The sequence below is a fragment of the Cervus canadensis genome, chromosome 23, assembly GCF_019320065.1.
Source record: "Cervus canadensis isolate Bull #8, Minnesota chromosome 23, ASM1932006v1, whole genome shotgun sequence".
NCBI lineage: Eukaryota > Metazoa > Chordata > Mammalia > Artiodactyla > Cervidae > Cervus > Cervus canadensis.
In genome coordinates, this window is record NC_057408.1 from 57,753,030 (window position 1) to 57,768,291 (window position 15,262).

General features: G+C 46.2%; 1 protein-coding gene across 1 annotated transcript in view; it reads right to left on the reverse strand.

Annotated features, from left to right (window-relative positions):
• Positions 1-1,673: 1,673 nt before the first annotated feature.
• The window catches only part of LDLRAD4 (low density lipoprotein receptor class A domain containing 4), a 169,527-nt gene continuing 155,938 nt past the window's right edge, over positions 1,674-15,262 (reverse strand). The window contains 3 exon segments of the mRNA XM_043443878.1: positions 1,674-7,421; positions 7,424-7,892; positions 9,209-9,259. Of these exon segments, the coding sequence (XP_043299813.1) occupies positions 7,363-7,421; positions 7,424-7,892; positions 9,209-9,259 (579 nt within the window). The 3' untranslated portion in view covers positions 1,674-7,362.

Below are 15,262 nucleotides of genomic sequence, written 5' to 3' on the forward strand. Positions count from 1 at the left end.
CCGAAGGTGCAGTGAGAGGGCTGCCTGAGTTGCCAGTCCATTTGCTTAGCAGTTGGCAGCTCTGCTGTTTCACAAACGATCCAATGAACAGAAGTCGGTCCAAGAAAGCCAGGGACTGGGGGGTGGGGGTGGGTCTGGGGTCCAGTACAGCCCCCAAAGTGCAGTGGGAGCTCCCCATGTGTGGGGGGGGAAGGGGGGAAGGAGCCCATTGCCCACCAAGGAGGGAGGTGTTGGGCTTGTCACATCTTATGCTAAGTGTAGCCCAAGCGGAAGATGGCATGTCCAGACCTTGGCATTTCCTTCCCTGGCCAGGCAGCAGGCAGTACCTGGGCTTTGGAGAACCCATGTGGGGTTCCTTGGCCCCCAGTGCTTCAGCTCCAGCCCGACAGACAGCTCCTGGGCCCCTAGCAGTTTCCCATCCTCTTGTCTGCTTTCGGCCTGGGGCTTCTGTAATCTTCAGTCTTCCAATGCATAGCCAGCCAGGGCTGCAGGAAGGGGTACCACAGGCCCCTGACGATGGAGATCAACGTCCCGCCTGCTATCCTCCAGCACAGCCCCTCATTCCTCAGGGCTACGCAGAGCCCTGCTGCCTAGATGGACACCAGTGGGCCCACTCTGACCGTCTCCTGCCACCTCTGGAGCAGCTCGAGGTAACCTCCCTGCACCTTAGACCCAGGCAACCTCACATAGAAATGGGTTTACTGAACCCAACCCAGTAGGAATCAAGCCCAACTGTGAGGAAAGTTTATATACTGGTCTTACTTCACTGAGGGATATAAGTTTGGGGAAGAGTCTTTAAATTTTCTTAAATAACTGCTGAGTAAGAGATTATAAAATGTATTCAATAGCACGAAGATCCTGCAACCCACATGGTGTGACCAAAACAAAAATGGGTTTATAACTAGAGATTTGTGCCCAGGCAGTTATTTAAGTGGTATTTTAAGATTTCATTTTCCAAAGTTCATTTACTAATGTATAGAAATGCAAAAATAGTTTTTTATATTAATTTGTTTCCCTGCAATCAAACTAAACTCAGTTATATGCACTTAAATATTCTTGCTGGAATAAGTCTATAGACAGAGGAGTCTGGTGGGCCACAGTCCATGTGTCGCAAAAAGTTGGACACAGCTGAACGACTAACATTTACACTTCACTTTTGATGGATTGTATGAGGTTTTGTACATTCTCAATCATGTGATCTGTGAATCTGTGTACTTGGAGCTTAGAGTTATCATTCTCATCTCTCAATGAAGGAATCTTGAATTCCTTTTGCTCCATCATCACGAACTGAAAACTTCTGATACAAACAACCTCAGCCTCTAAGGGCATCTGCTGGACAGTTCCTATTAGTTTCATTCACGTGTTCTGCTGAATTAACTCCAGTTTATGAGAGCGTCCAGAAGCCTGAAGTGACACCTGTCAGGTGACAATCCCTGAATGTTCTGTGTAGAAACCAGAACTGTATGATGTGATCTGCCAGTGTTGTTTATAGCAGAATGTAATGGTTTCTGAAAAGTCAGAATAAGAACCGAATAAGATGGTTACGTGGGAAGCATAAGAAACATATCTGAGACGATTTTTTAAGTGCTTACAGTCCCCACCACCCCCGGCCAATATATATTGTGAAAGATTTTTTGTAAAAAAAAAAAAAAAGCAAAAACAGGAGACACATGTATTACTGATTATTTTTAATGATTTTAAGCTGCAATTTAACCACAGCATTAAAAACAGAAAGGGCTGATTTTGTAACACACAGCACTAGAGCATCATTGTCCTTTAAGGATTGTGATTACAGACCCTGGGTCTAGGAACTGTATCATTGCTCAGTTAGAAAGGCAGGTACAAAACAGCTGGAAATCTTTCTCTGTATAACTGGAAATTATGTTGAACAGTAAGCACAAACGGCTGTTTAAAAAAGACTTCATGATGTTGGATTATCACAGGTCATGTGAACTATGATATTGAACCTATGACTACTGAAAAGGTCAAATACAGCTGTACTTGTCATTATAAAGCAGCCTAGTGAAAGTGAACTAAATGCTATTAATAGTATTACACATATTTTGTGATTTTTGAAAGCCATGAAGAATATCAATACAGGAGCAAGCACATTAAAATGAACCAGCATCATTAAACAGTAAAGTTTAAGCCTCAATTAGTCTTGTAGAAAGGAAGCCATGCTGTGTACCAGGTTTAGTGCTTCGCACAACATCCTGCTCAGCATCCTCCCAAAGGCAGAGCCTTGGGGGGGTGGGTTCTGACAAGGAGGAGCCTCCACCCTTGACTTGCACTACCAGGACCCTGCCACTAGCAGTGAGCAGACACAGCGGCTGTGGGTGCAGAAAACACAGACCCTCATCATCTTGTGGCCCCTGAAAAGGAGAGCTGAAGGACTGACCTCTGGTCTGTTAGCATCAAGAGCTGCAGAGGCACTTTCAGTTTAAGGAGAGTCAGTACTTATTTTGTGGACAAGAGTATGATTCCATCGTGATTTTCAAATCAGAACACATACCGCAGAACAAATAACAACTAGAATTGACATCCTTTGATAACAGACTAAACTGGAAGTATGGATCAGATGGGCAGAATTTCACCAATGACCTCCATGGACAGAACTCGGAAGGAGGCCCATAGCCACAGTTTCATCAGTGGTTTTAGTAAATGTTGTCACTTCTTTCTTTTTTGACTATTAGAATATCTGAAGATAAACACAAAGGTCAGTGTCAGAATCGCCAGAGCTGGAAGTCTACTTCCAGCATTTGTCAGGGGAAATGACGTGGTCCCTGGTCAATGGCAAAGCCTAGTTTGGTTCTGGGGTAGTTATCACCAGGAGACAGCAAAGGGAAGGGATATAAGACTTTACTCAGATGACTAACTGCCAGTCTGCTCACTATAACCCGTAACAGACATTTTTCTGAGAATAGGGTCTTCTCAAGTGGACTAGTTTGTCCAGAGTTACTTTTCTGCAAACACTACTGCTCATTGAATGATTCACAGCTTCCATTTGTCAAAAAGGCACAGAGAGACAGATGGTCACAAATGCATCTAGACTGCACAATCCTTGCTGCAGGCCACTATTCTTACTCTGATCTAAGTTTTGCAATTTTAATGAAAAGTGCATTCTTCACTGGGTCTGCCCTCTTCATTCTATAACGTACGATAGAATATGTTTTCATAAAGCAAGTTGAAAAATCAGCATTTTTTCTGACTGTAATATTGGTCCAACTGAACTTGAAGGGATTAAAAATAAGCATCTGGTGGCCCCAGAAGGCTACAGAATTTTAAAAACTTATTTCTTAAAAAGTGTTTTCACAACAAAGATGCAACTCTGATTGCTGTACATAGGCTGCGCTAGCTTGTTCACACTTATTTCCCTTGTTATAATATCAATATTTAATAAGAAAATAAATGACATAGACTTTTATCTGTATGCATCCACTCGCAGATTTCCTTACAAAAGACGACAAAGCACATAGGCATTCACAAATTCTCTGCCATTTCTGTTAAATCTGGTACCTGTACATTGTATTGCAGTGCCAATGTTTTTGTTCCACCCATCGGGTAGGACATGTGCATAATATAGTCAAGTTACATATACAGCACCTTACAAAATGAATACATGACAGACACTGAAAGCACCGTTATGAGTGACGCATGACGACGCATCAGCTGAAGTTAGAACATGTACTTCAGTCACTCTAGAACTGCTGTACTCTGAGCTCTGTGGAAGGATGAGGATCTTCATCACCTGCATCTCTGGACAGTTCTCACCCAGCACCTTGCACGCTGAGGACAGCACTGCTCACAAGGCCTCCCTCCCTGAGCCAACCCGAAGGCAGTAGCAGCACATGACCGTCTAACCCTGACCATGAATACAGACCCAAGATGCAGCACTTGGGGAGTAAAATAACCTAAGCTGAGATCCTGATTTCTAAGGAATCTGTGTAAGGCAGGTGAGCCGCTGGGACCCTTTCATGGTTGGGGTGAGAGTAGGTGTTTCATCTGCCTTTGTTGGGCCCCTTTAGACACAGTGTCCTCACACTGGGGGGACTTGCCAATGCATTTCCACTTCACCAAAGCCATGGTAACCAAGGCGACCATGCAGAAGGGAAACAGGTGTCTGCCAACACAAGGCCACACACCCAGCACCAGTATCCTTCCCAAGTTTTTCCTCATAGACACTGCTGAGGTTTGGAAATTTTAAGAAAAATGCAGGGTAGCAGGGTACACCAACGTGTTGTCATTCTAAGCAGCAGCCTCAGCACCACAAACACAAGGCTTGGGGAGCAGCCCCCAGCTGCCATGTCTCAGCCAGGCTGACCCACACATAAGTCATGTGGCCAGCAGCAGACGGAAGCTGCTTTGGAGCCCCCGCCAGTGTCTGCAGGGACACCCCTGCCAGAGAGCAGGCGGAGGTAAGGCCCCGGCCTGCCTGTCAGGATGCAGCCTCTGGCTCTGAGGAAGGCAGAGACTGGAATGGATTCTGCCAGGTCTGAGCATTTCTGAAAAGTGCTGGCCTTTGAGCCCTTCTTAAGACGTTAAAATAAGGTAAAGAGCAGTAACTCGAAGTTGGAGACATGCTTATCTGAGCACAGATCCCTGTGCTGGGGTGAAAGGCCTGCAGTTTCCTGCTGGCCCCTTCCTACTAGCCCCTGTCCTCTCCCAGCTGCAGTTAGTGGATTTAAGTGTCCTTCTCAGAACAAACCTGCCTGTGTTTTGCATGTTTTCCTCTGCTGTTTGGGCTGTGTATCCAAGTGTATTTGTGGTGTGGAGGACAGAGAGGAGGCCTGTCAAGCTTTTTAAACACTGAATTTTGGTCACAAGAACTTTGTAAACGCGTGGCTTGTTTAGCAAAATCTCTTTTGTAGGAAAGGACAACCTCAGTGTCTGAGGAACACCAGGCTTGCTGAAAAAGTCAACAGATGTGGGAATCTTCCTGTAGGTGGGCCTGCTCAAGGCTCACACCCAGGGTGTTGCTGAGATGGTGGAGCCCAGCCTCCACCCACTGCTCCCTGGTCACCTGACTCTGGCATCTAACCTGGACCCTCAGGCCCCACTGACTAGGCTGCAACTTCAGAGCCACGTCTCCTATCCATGCCAGGCCACACAACCTCCCAGAGAGTCGAGACCTAAATCACCTCCCTGTATGGAAGGGAGACTGACCTAATTCAGTTTAGGACCTCAGCTTTTAAACTAATTCATTAAAGAGGCCCAGCCTCAGAGACCATTTAAGTCATGCTTTGAATAGTTACAGATGCAGACATCTTTAACTATTTACATTAGAGGCAGTTATCTAATAGGGTGGCTGAAAGAGAGCAACATTTGTTTTAAAGGACAATTAAAGTCATTTGAATTAAACAATTGTTTTGCCAGTACCGTGGACAGGTGCTAGATGTTCAGGTACTTGCAGAATTACTAATTTCTGAGCGTAACTCACCATTTTGAGCTAGAACTGTAGACTGGGCTCACCCACTCTCCCAAAAGTGCTGGCGAAGTTTGGAATGACGACACCATCAGGCAACCTCCTCGTTCTGCACCTGGGAGGATGCCTGACTGACAATCTGCCGCAGACGAGGAGGACAGACACTTCCCCAAATTCACTGCCAACTCTAGGTGAAGCCTCCATCAACCAAGCGCAGGCTCGTGGTCAAGGTCGTCTGACCTCATGGGGGGATGAAGAGTTCCTCTGGTCAGGGCCCCCAGAGCTCTGCCTGTCCTAGAGCTCCCACTGTGGCCCTCAGCAGACACACTGCCCAAAAGGATCTGAAGCATGAGTGACAACCACTGACCATTTTCTCCTTCTGAGAGAGACAACTACTTGTGTGGATGTCACTGGATGAGGATTCCAATCCTCCAGACAAAACCCAGGACTTACCGGCCAAGAGGGGCCTCAGAAAGGGTAGCAGACAGGATCTGAGGTTGACAGTGCTCTGCCAGTGGCACAAGGGCACCTCGCCAGACAACCATACCCAAGATGACAACACTTGGAACTGAGTGGACACTCGGACCTACAGGTCAGAGACCAGGCGGGGGCTGCACAGAAGCCCCCACTCGGGTGCAGAAAAGGCAGATGCCCTGCAGAAGGAAGTTACTGTGTTAGGTGAGAACGAACGTTACAAGATTTAAGTCTTCTAGCTGAGTTTAGCAGCAGGTTGTGCTTTTCATTTTCACCCAAGGCTCTGAGTCACTCCCTGCCCAGCTCTGGTCTCCAGGAGAGGCTGAGTGACCCAGGAGCGTGGCTGGTTCTGAGCCCTGCGTCTCTCCCAGGCGCTGGTTCCCATATGGGGCTGGTTCTCTTCCTCAACCCAGGAGTTTCTACACACAGAGAACCTGCAGCCAGCGTCGGGCAACACTGGGGCAGCAGGCACATGGGAGCCACTGCCGAGTCTCACTCATCAGCCATCCAGGCCTGAACTCAACTATCCAGGGGAAGACAAGCCACAGGAAATCACATGTTTCAACAGTATAAAAATAACCACCTTGCATTTTAAACAATTTATTGCATAAAATAGTGTATTATCTGAGTATATTTCATGCTACAGTGAAAAAAAAATCAATTACTGCAGAAACTGCACTGCTGGAGGACTAGGGCAGCACTGCATGATGTGTGAATGCAGGCGTAAAACACAGCTGGAGGGACTCGACCCACCACGGATGCGGGAGTTTCCTCTGCTCCATCCAGTCTGCAGGTGCCTTGGTGATGCATGCCCTGTGATGACTCTCTTCACAAGTGTAAGTTAGCAGTATGTTAGGCTACCTCCCCAAACACCCTTTCCTGCATAATTACGGGGAGAACATTATTATGGGGCCTAATAATGATGCACAGGTGAGAAAACAACATACAGGACTTCACATAAAGCTTCCTCATGTTAAAACAATGAAGATAGTGCAATTTTTAAAAACACAGCATCACAACACAGATTTAACTCCTTGCATTCATCTGACTTCACTTTATACCTTGGCACACAAACCAGGAACTTAGAATCATATTTTTAAAACAAAAGTTCCACAGTTCAGGGGGAAAGCAAACTAGTGAGTCTTCCCCATAATGTATAACTTTCCTCTGTATTCAGTTAATTGTAAAACAGGCATTCTGGCCTCTGCTTTCACAGTTAAGTCAAACACCTCGTGGGTTTTATTTCATGGTGTCTTCAAAGCACCCTTTTGTGTTCTCATGCCCACACTTTGCCAAAACCAGCCCTGTCCCATCTCTGCCGCAGGTGAATACTGTTGTGGCCAGACTGGAGGTTTGCACTATTCCCTTCTGCGTGTGGCTCCCCTGAAAAAAATTGTTCTGTTTTACTGAATTCTGCTGTGCTGCGACTCCCCCATTTCTTTTCTCACATCAGGTGTGCTCGCAGGTCAGACGCACTCCCTGGGCTTCCTGTCCGTGCCCTGGATGGGCAGCTCCGTGCTCCGGGGCCTTCCCGCTGGAGCAGCAGTCTGCTCCCCCTGTGCGCACTGCTGTGCTGGGGGTGGGAGGGAGTGGCGCCCGGGTAGTGACCCATCGCCTCACTGTAGGCCGGGGGCGGCCCCGCCATCCTCCCAGTACTACTGCAGGTGCTGGCACTGATGCCTGAATTGCTGCTGGGTGGGCAAGGGCCCCCACTGTACACGGACACGCCTATCAAGTCGCTGTCAAATACAGTTCGGTTGGGCGGTGCCCGCACCGACTCTCGGTTGAGTTCCATCTGCTGCTCAGGGTCCCGGAGCTGCAGGGTGCAGGGCCCCTGGTAAGGAGGCGGCTCCTCCCCGTCCGACAGGGAGATGGTGGGGGGAAGGTCAATCTCGTGCTGCACGTAGGGGTAGGTGGGCTGGAAGCGGCTGAACCGATCCCTCTGGAGAAAAGGCGGGGCAGTCACCCCATCCCTGGACCGCGGGGCATACATGGTCTGCAGGGAAGAGAGGAACGGCTGCGAGATGTTCTCAGCACAGTGATGACCACGGACGTGACGGCCGCAGGGAAATTCACGCCTGGTCTGTTCTCACCCGTCTGAAAACTTCCCCCACCAAAAAAACAAGTAAAGACTATTCCAGAAAAAAAGTTTTCTCATTCCTAATGACTTACATCACTCACCTTGCCAAACCCAGGATGGTTCAGCAACGGATAATTGCAGTTACCTGAAAATGTAGGTTTAATGGAGTTATTGTATGTGCTATGTGTACATTTCCCACTGGGTTAAGAAGAATACAGGAGCCCCCAACCCCAGGCCAGCCCCCCACATGACCTGCTCCAGGTCCCACTCTTTTTTATAGAAAGGACAGCCCCCTTGCTTTCTCAAGCCCCTTCTAGCTTCTAGTCCTGTGATTCAGAGGAGTGGAGAAGGGTACAGAATTTCCTTTGTAATTGACAACTCCACAGGCCTGTACTTGGAGCAGATACAAGGCTGGGACAACTTATGACTTATTTATAGGAACTTGTTGCCCTATCAGTTACTTTAAAATATGAAACAAGTGACTTTTTCTTTCTGGCTTCTAGAGTTTTCCAGTTATTTTGGATAAAATTTCCTGTAATTTTTAGCAACCAACATGAAAAATGTTTTATATTCCAAAGTAAAGATGATTATAGATTTTTTTCCCCAAAAGAATCGACATTTCTTAACTTATTCACCATTCGACTTTCTTCTAGAGGAAAGACATACGTATAAAGATATATATATTCATCCATCAACTTCTCTCATACCATATTTTCAACTTAAAGGCAAAAAACTTATTTTCCCAATTGTATGTGTGTGCGTGCACAATCGTGTCCAACTCTTTGCAGCCCCATGGACTGTGGTCCACCAGACTCCTCTGTCCATGGAATTTTTCAAGGAGGAATACTGGAGTGGGTTGGCATTACCTACTCAAGGGGATCTTCCCCATCCAGGGATCGAACCTGCATTAGCAGGCAGATTCTTAACCACTGCACCAACTAGAAGGCCCCTTCCCAATCATACCAAGTCTTTATTGAATCTGTTACAACACTTTGATGTTTGGGTTATACTGGCCTCCAGGCATGTGGGATCCTAGCTCCCTGGCTGGGGATCAAACCCCTTGCATTGGAAGGTGAAGTCTTAAAACCACTGGGCCACCAGGGAAGTCCCTCCTCCACCTCTTAAACCAGGTTATTGGCACACATCTTAGTCTTTGTGCCGTCACATTCAACCCTTCCACCAATCTTGTTCATCTCCTGCCACCCACACCTCGCCAGTGTCCAATCACTTACCTCTGAGGTGGGCCGAGGTTCAGAGCCGTCTGAAGGCCACAGGCGCCGTTCCTGGGTGGGGAGCAGGGAGTGGACATCACAGGAAGATAATTAGTTTCACGCAGCAGCACCCGAAGCCAAAGGATCACACACACTCCGCTGAACAGAGGCTGTTTAACACCCAGGACTACAAAGCCCCAGCCCTTAATCTGTACCTAGAGGAAAGCTGTGGCCACAAGTACAACAGATCTCCCCACTGTAGCCTTGAGACAGGTCTGTAGTCTCAATCTACACATGTATGTGTGCAACTCTGGTATCAAGCCTTCTTCTGAGCTGGGGCTGCCCTGTGTTAACAGCGGCAGAAGGAAAGCACTGCCCATCCACACCAGTGGGCTTTCAAACTGAAAATTGAGTTTCCCAAACCTAAGAGCCCTCTGGGCATCTTCCAATGAACTGATTCTTCAGTACAAATATTCACAAGGTACGCAGAACCTGAGATTGAGTTGTAGTATCTTTTTTCACAAATGTTTGGCCAGACTGACAAGGTGACAAGCAAACAAGAGGCATGACTAAGGATCATTTCTAAGACCATGAACTTGTCAACAGAGTGTTTCCATATGGTATCCCTTCTGAACTCATTGTTGGCTACAGCAGGGTCTGCTGGGCTGTTGTGACTGATAAGAACTGAATCAGAGCGAGGGTAGTGCCCACATTTTTGGATTCCAAAAGAATACACACACACATGATCTGCCATCATAGCCTCCTGTGACCTGAAAGTGACCACAGGCAGACCTAGGAGGCGAAGGTGACCTTCCAAGGCAAAGGTAACCTTCCCTGCTCCCTGCAGGCCAGCGTCCAGCACAGCCCCCCTCACTGCAAGCAGGTGGCATCCTTAGGTCTGACTATACAACCATATAATGGCGACAGGCCACAGAGTGACTAACCAGGTGTCCAGGCCCCAGGCATTGAGAACAGCACAGAACACCTTCCACTGTTTCCAGGAGTCAGAATTCCACTCTTGGTGACAACAGCAGTAGATTAAAGCACAGGGAACAGCCTGATGGCCAGAACTCACAGTGCCAAATGAAGCAGGTGAGGAAGGACCCAGGAAAAGGGTAGCACATTTTCTGAAAATGGCAGTAACCATTCTCAATGGTTTTATTTCCCTAGAAATTAGCAAAACTGGAAAAATGCCTGAAAAACATCCACACCAAACCCTGTACACACTCAGTCCTGTATTTCACCAAATTCACATCAACCTCTGTTTCTAAACCCACTTGCTTCCCAGCCCCCCTCTCACAGTCCCTCCTGTCAACCCCACCCCTCCAGACCTCCCCTCCCCCTGCTTCTCTGGCCACTCAGCCTGCTACCCCTGGGGACGCGTCTGCATCACCACTGCCACAGCAGACCGCGGCAAACGCCCTGGGGAGCCAGGTCCTCTGGCCACGGTGGAGTAAGCTGAGAAATGTTAGCAGTTTACAGAATTTACAGCAACAGGAATGGAATCAAGCCAGCACCACCACCCAGGCCCATGTGCACTGCGTCTCTCCTAGCTGTGTGCCTGTGAGAACTGTTCACTCAAGCTGTATCCACAGAGCACCTCTTGGTGACCTAAAGATGCCCCCGTGGGTGCCGCAGGGAGCAGGGCCACCAGGACCCAGGCCCACAATGGCCTTGGTCCACCACGAGGGGCTCCAGGGAATCTGCATGTTGTGGAGAAGGGACAGGACAGCTCTGGATCTCACAGGCTGAAGATGTGTGTTTTCAGATACCCTTTACCCTGAGGAATCTGCTTTGTGTTTTACTCCTCCAGCCACATTGACAGAAAACTTTCCCATAAGTTGAACCTGACACTAAAACACCTGTATTAAAGATTAAAAAATCACGTGCTCTTCCAAGTGATTGTCTTTACCATCCCAATGATCCAGATATGCTGGCTGCAGACCTGGTGGAACACAATGACTGCATTTCTTCCTTTTAAATCTCACACCTTTTTTGGGCTGGATGGTGAGTGGAAAATCAAAACTGTCTTTTTTAAAGTTGTGGTAAGTTACATGTAACATTTACTATTTTAATCATTTGAAAGCATACGGTTCTGTGGCATTAAGTCCATCCATTTGCCATGCACTGACTGCCCCATCCATCTCCAGAATTTGTCTTCTTCCCAAACTGAGACACCACACTCACTAAACACCAACTCTGTATTCTTTCCACCGAAGCCCTGGTGACCAGCAGTCTACCCCCCGTCTCTATGAAATCTGACTGTTCTAAGGACCTCATCCAAGTGGAATCATACAATACTGTCCTTATTTCACTGAGCATAATGACTTTATGACTTATCCATGGTACAGCCAATGTCAGCATTTCCTTCCTTTTTAAGGATGAGTAATAATCCATTGCAGGGACATACTGTATTTTGTTATTCATAGGTACCTTGGTTATGTCCACCTTTTGACCATCATGAATAATGCTACTGTAAATGGGGGTGTACAAATCTCTCTCTGAATCTCTGCTTTTCATGGAGGAGAACTTTTGGGTCATGTGGTAACTCCATGTTTAATGTGGAGGGGCAGAGGGAACCACTACTGTTTCCCATAGCGGTGGTACCATTTCACATTCTCACCAACGAGCACAGGGTTCCAATTTCTTGCCAATCCTGATCTTCTAGTTTCTTGATAACCAGTCCAAGTGGGTGTGATGTGGCATCTCACTCTGGTTTGGGCCTGTGTATGGTTAGTGTGTTAAGTCAGGGTTCTCCAGAGAAACAGGAGACAGACTGATTATAGGCATTGGCCACATGTTCATGGAGGCAGAGAGGTCCCACATTTGCAATGTGTAAGATGGAAAACCAGAAAAGCCAGTGGTATAATTCAGTCCAAATAATGAAGGACTGAGAACCGGGGGGGCCACTGGTATATGTCTTGGATTTCCAAGGCCCCCAAACGAGGAGCTCTGATGTCCAAGGGCAGGAGAAAATCAACATCCCAGCTCAAGAAGAGAGAGGAAGAAAGAACTTGCCTGTCCTCCACCTTCTTGTTTTACCCAGGCCCTCAGGGATTGGATGATGCTCACCCACACTGGTGAGGGCAGATTTTCTTCATTCCGTCCACTGAGTCAAATGGTTATCTCTTCTGGAATGACTCCGACAGACACACCCAAAAGTAATGTTTTATCCAGGCATTGCTTAGCTCAGTCAGTTCAGTTCAGTTCAGTAGCTCAATCATGTCCAACTCTTCACGACCCCATGAACCGCAGCACACCAGGCCTCCCTGTCTATCTCCAACTGCTGGAGTCCAACCAAACCCATGTCCACTGAGTCAGTGATGCCATCCAACCATCTCATCCTCTTGTTGTCCCCTTCTCCTCCTGCCCTCAATCTTTCCCAGCATCAGGGTCTTTTTAAATGAGTCAGCTTTTAGCATCAGGTGGCCAAAGTATTGGAATTTCAGCTTCAACATCAGTCCTTCCAATGAACACCCAGGACTGATCTCCTTTAGGATGGACTGGTTGGATCTCCTTGCAGTCCAAGGGACTCTCAAGAGTCTTCTCCAACACCACAGGTCAAAAGCATCAATTCTTCGGTGCTCAGCTTTCTTTATAGTTCAACTCGCACATCCATACATGACTACTAGAAAAACCACAGCCTTGACTAGATGGATCTTTGTTGGCAAAGTAATGCCTCTGCTTTTTAATATGCTGTCTAGGTTAATCATAACTTTCCTTCCAAGGAGTAAGTGTCTTTTAATTTCATGGCTGCAATCACCATCTGCAGTGATTCTGGAGCCCAGAAAAATAAAGTCAGCCACTGTTTCCACTGTTTACCCATCTCTTTGCCATGAAGTGATGGGACCAGATGCCATGATCTTAGTTTTCTGAACGTTGAGCTTTAAGCCAACTTTTTCACTCTCCTCTTTCACTTTCATCAAGAGGCTCTTTAGTTTTCTTCACTTTCTGCCATAAGGATGGTGTCATCTGCATATCTGAGGTTATTGATATTTCTCCTGGCAATCATAATTCCAGCTTGTGCTTCATCCAGCCCAGCGTTTCTCATGATGTACTCTGCATATAAGTTAAATAAACACGGTGACAGTATACAGCCTTGACATACTCCTTTTCCTATTTGGAACCAGTCTGTTGTTCCATGTCCAGTTCTAACTGTTGCTTCCTGACCTGCATACAGATTTCTCAAGAGGCAGGTCAGGTGGTCTGATATTCCTATCTCTTGAAGAATTTTCCAGTTTATTGTGATCCACACAGTCAAAGGCTTTGGCATAGCCAATAAAGCAGAAATAGATGTTTTTCTGGAACTCTCTTGCTTTTTTGATGATCCAGCAGATGTTGGCAATTTGATCTCTGGTTCTTCTGCCTTTTCTAAAACCAGCTTGAACATCTGGAAGTTCATGGTTCACATATTGCTGAAGCCTGGCTTCGAGAGTTTTGAGCATTACTTTACTAGCATGTGAGATGAGTGCAATTGTGTGGTAGTCTGAGCATTCTTTGGCATTGCCTTTCTTTGGGACTGGAATGAAGACTAACCTTTTCCAGTCCTGTGGCCACTGATGAGTTTTCCAAATTTGCTGATATATTGAGTGCAGCACTTCCACAGCAACATCTTTCAGGATTTGAAATAGCTCAACTGGAATTCCATCACCTCCACTAGCTTTGTTCGTAGTGATGCTTCCTAAGGCCCACTTGACTTCACATTTCAGGATGTCTGGCTCTAGGTGAGTGATCACACCATCGTGATTATCTGGGTCGTGAAGATCTTTTTTGTATAGTTCTGTGTATTCTTGCCACCCCTTCTTGATATCTTCTGCTTCTGTTAGGTCCATACCATTTTCTGTCCTTTATTGAGCCCATCTTTGCATGAAATGTTCCCATGGTATCTCTAATATTCTTTTTGTTGTTTTCCTCTATTTCTTTGCATTGATCGCTGAGGAAGGCTTTCTTATCTTTCCTTGCTATTCTTTGGAACTCTGCATTCAAATGGGTATATCTTTCCTTTTCTCCTTAGCTCCATCAGGCTGACACATAAAATTAACCATCACATTTAGTGATCCTGAGTTCTTCTCATGTGCTTGTTGGCTATCTGTATTATCTTTCTTGGAGAAGTATCTATTCAGGTTCTTTGCCTATTTTAAATTTGCCTAAATTAAAATTATGTTGACTTACTTTGTTGTTATAAAAGCTCTTTAGACTTTTTGAATATCGATACGTGATTTGCAAATATTTTCTCCCATTCTGTGAGTTGCCTTTCAATCTCTTGATAGTGTCCTGTGATAAGTTTAAGATTTTAATTTTTGAAGTCCAATTTACCAATTTTTTTCCTTCAGTTGCCTGTGCTTTTGGTGTCAGATCCAAGATACCATTGCCAAATACAATGTCATGAAGCTTTTTCCCTATTGTTTTAAGAGTTTAATAGTTTTAACTTATACATTTAAGTTTTGATACATTTTAAATTATTTGTATATGGTAGCAGATAAGGGTTCAATGTCATTATTTTGCAATGAACATCCAGTTTTCCCAACACCATTTTTTAAGAGTGTCCGTTCTCCTTGAATGGTCTTTGGAACCCTTGTTGGAAATCATCTGACCATACATGGTAGTTGCTAAGTCATGTCCGACGAATTTGCGACCCTATGGACTGTAGCCCACCAGGCTCCTCTGTCCATGGAATTTTCCAGGCAAGAATACTGGAGTGGGTTGCAATTTCCTTCTCCAGGGAATCTTCCGGATCCAGGAATCAAACCAGGGTCTCCTACATTGCAGGCGGATTCCTGCATTGCCAGCGGAACCTTTTACCGACTGAGCTACAAGGGAAGCCCCTCTGACCATACATGGGGGAGTTTATTTCCGGGCTCTTTATTCTATCCTGTTGGTCTAAATGTCTGTCTTTATTGCTTTCTGGTAATTTTTGAAATCAAGAAGTATGCAATTTCCAACTTCGTTACTCTTTTTCAATAATATTTTGGCTATAGGCAGGGGTGGGAGTCCCTTGTGACAGCACATGAATTTCAGGATGGGCTTTTCTATTTCTGCAGAAAAACACCGCTGTGATTTTGACAAGGATCATAC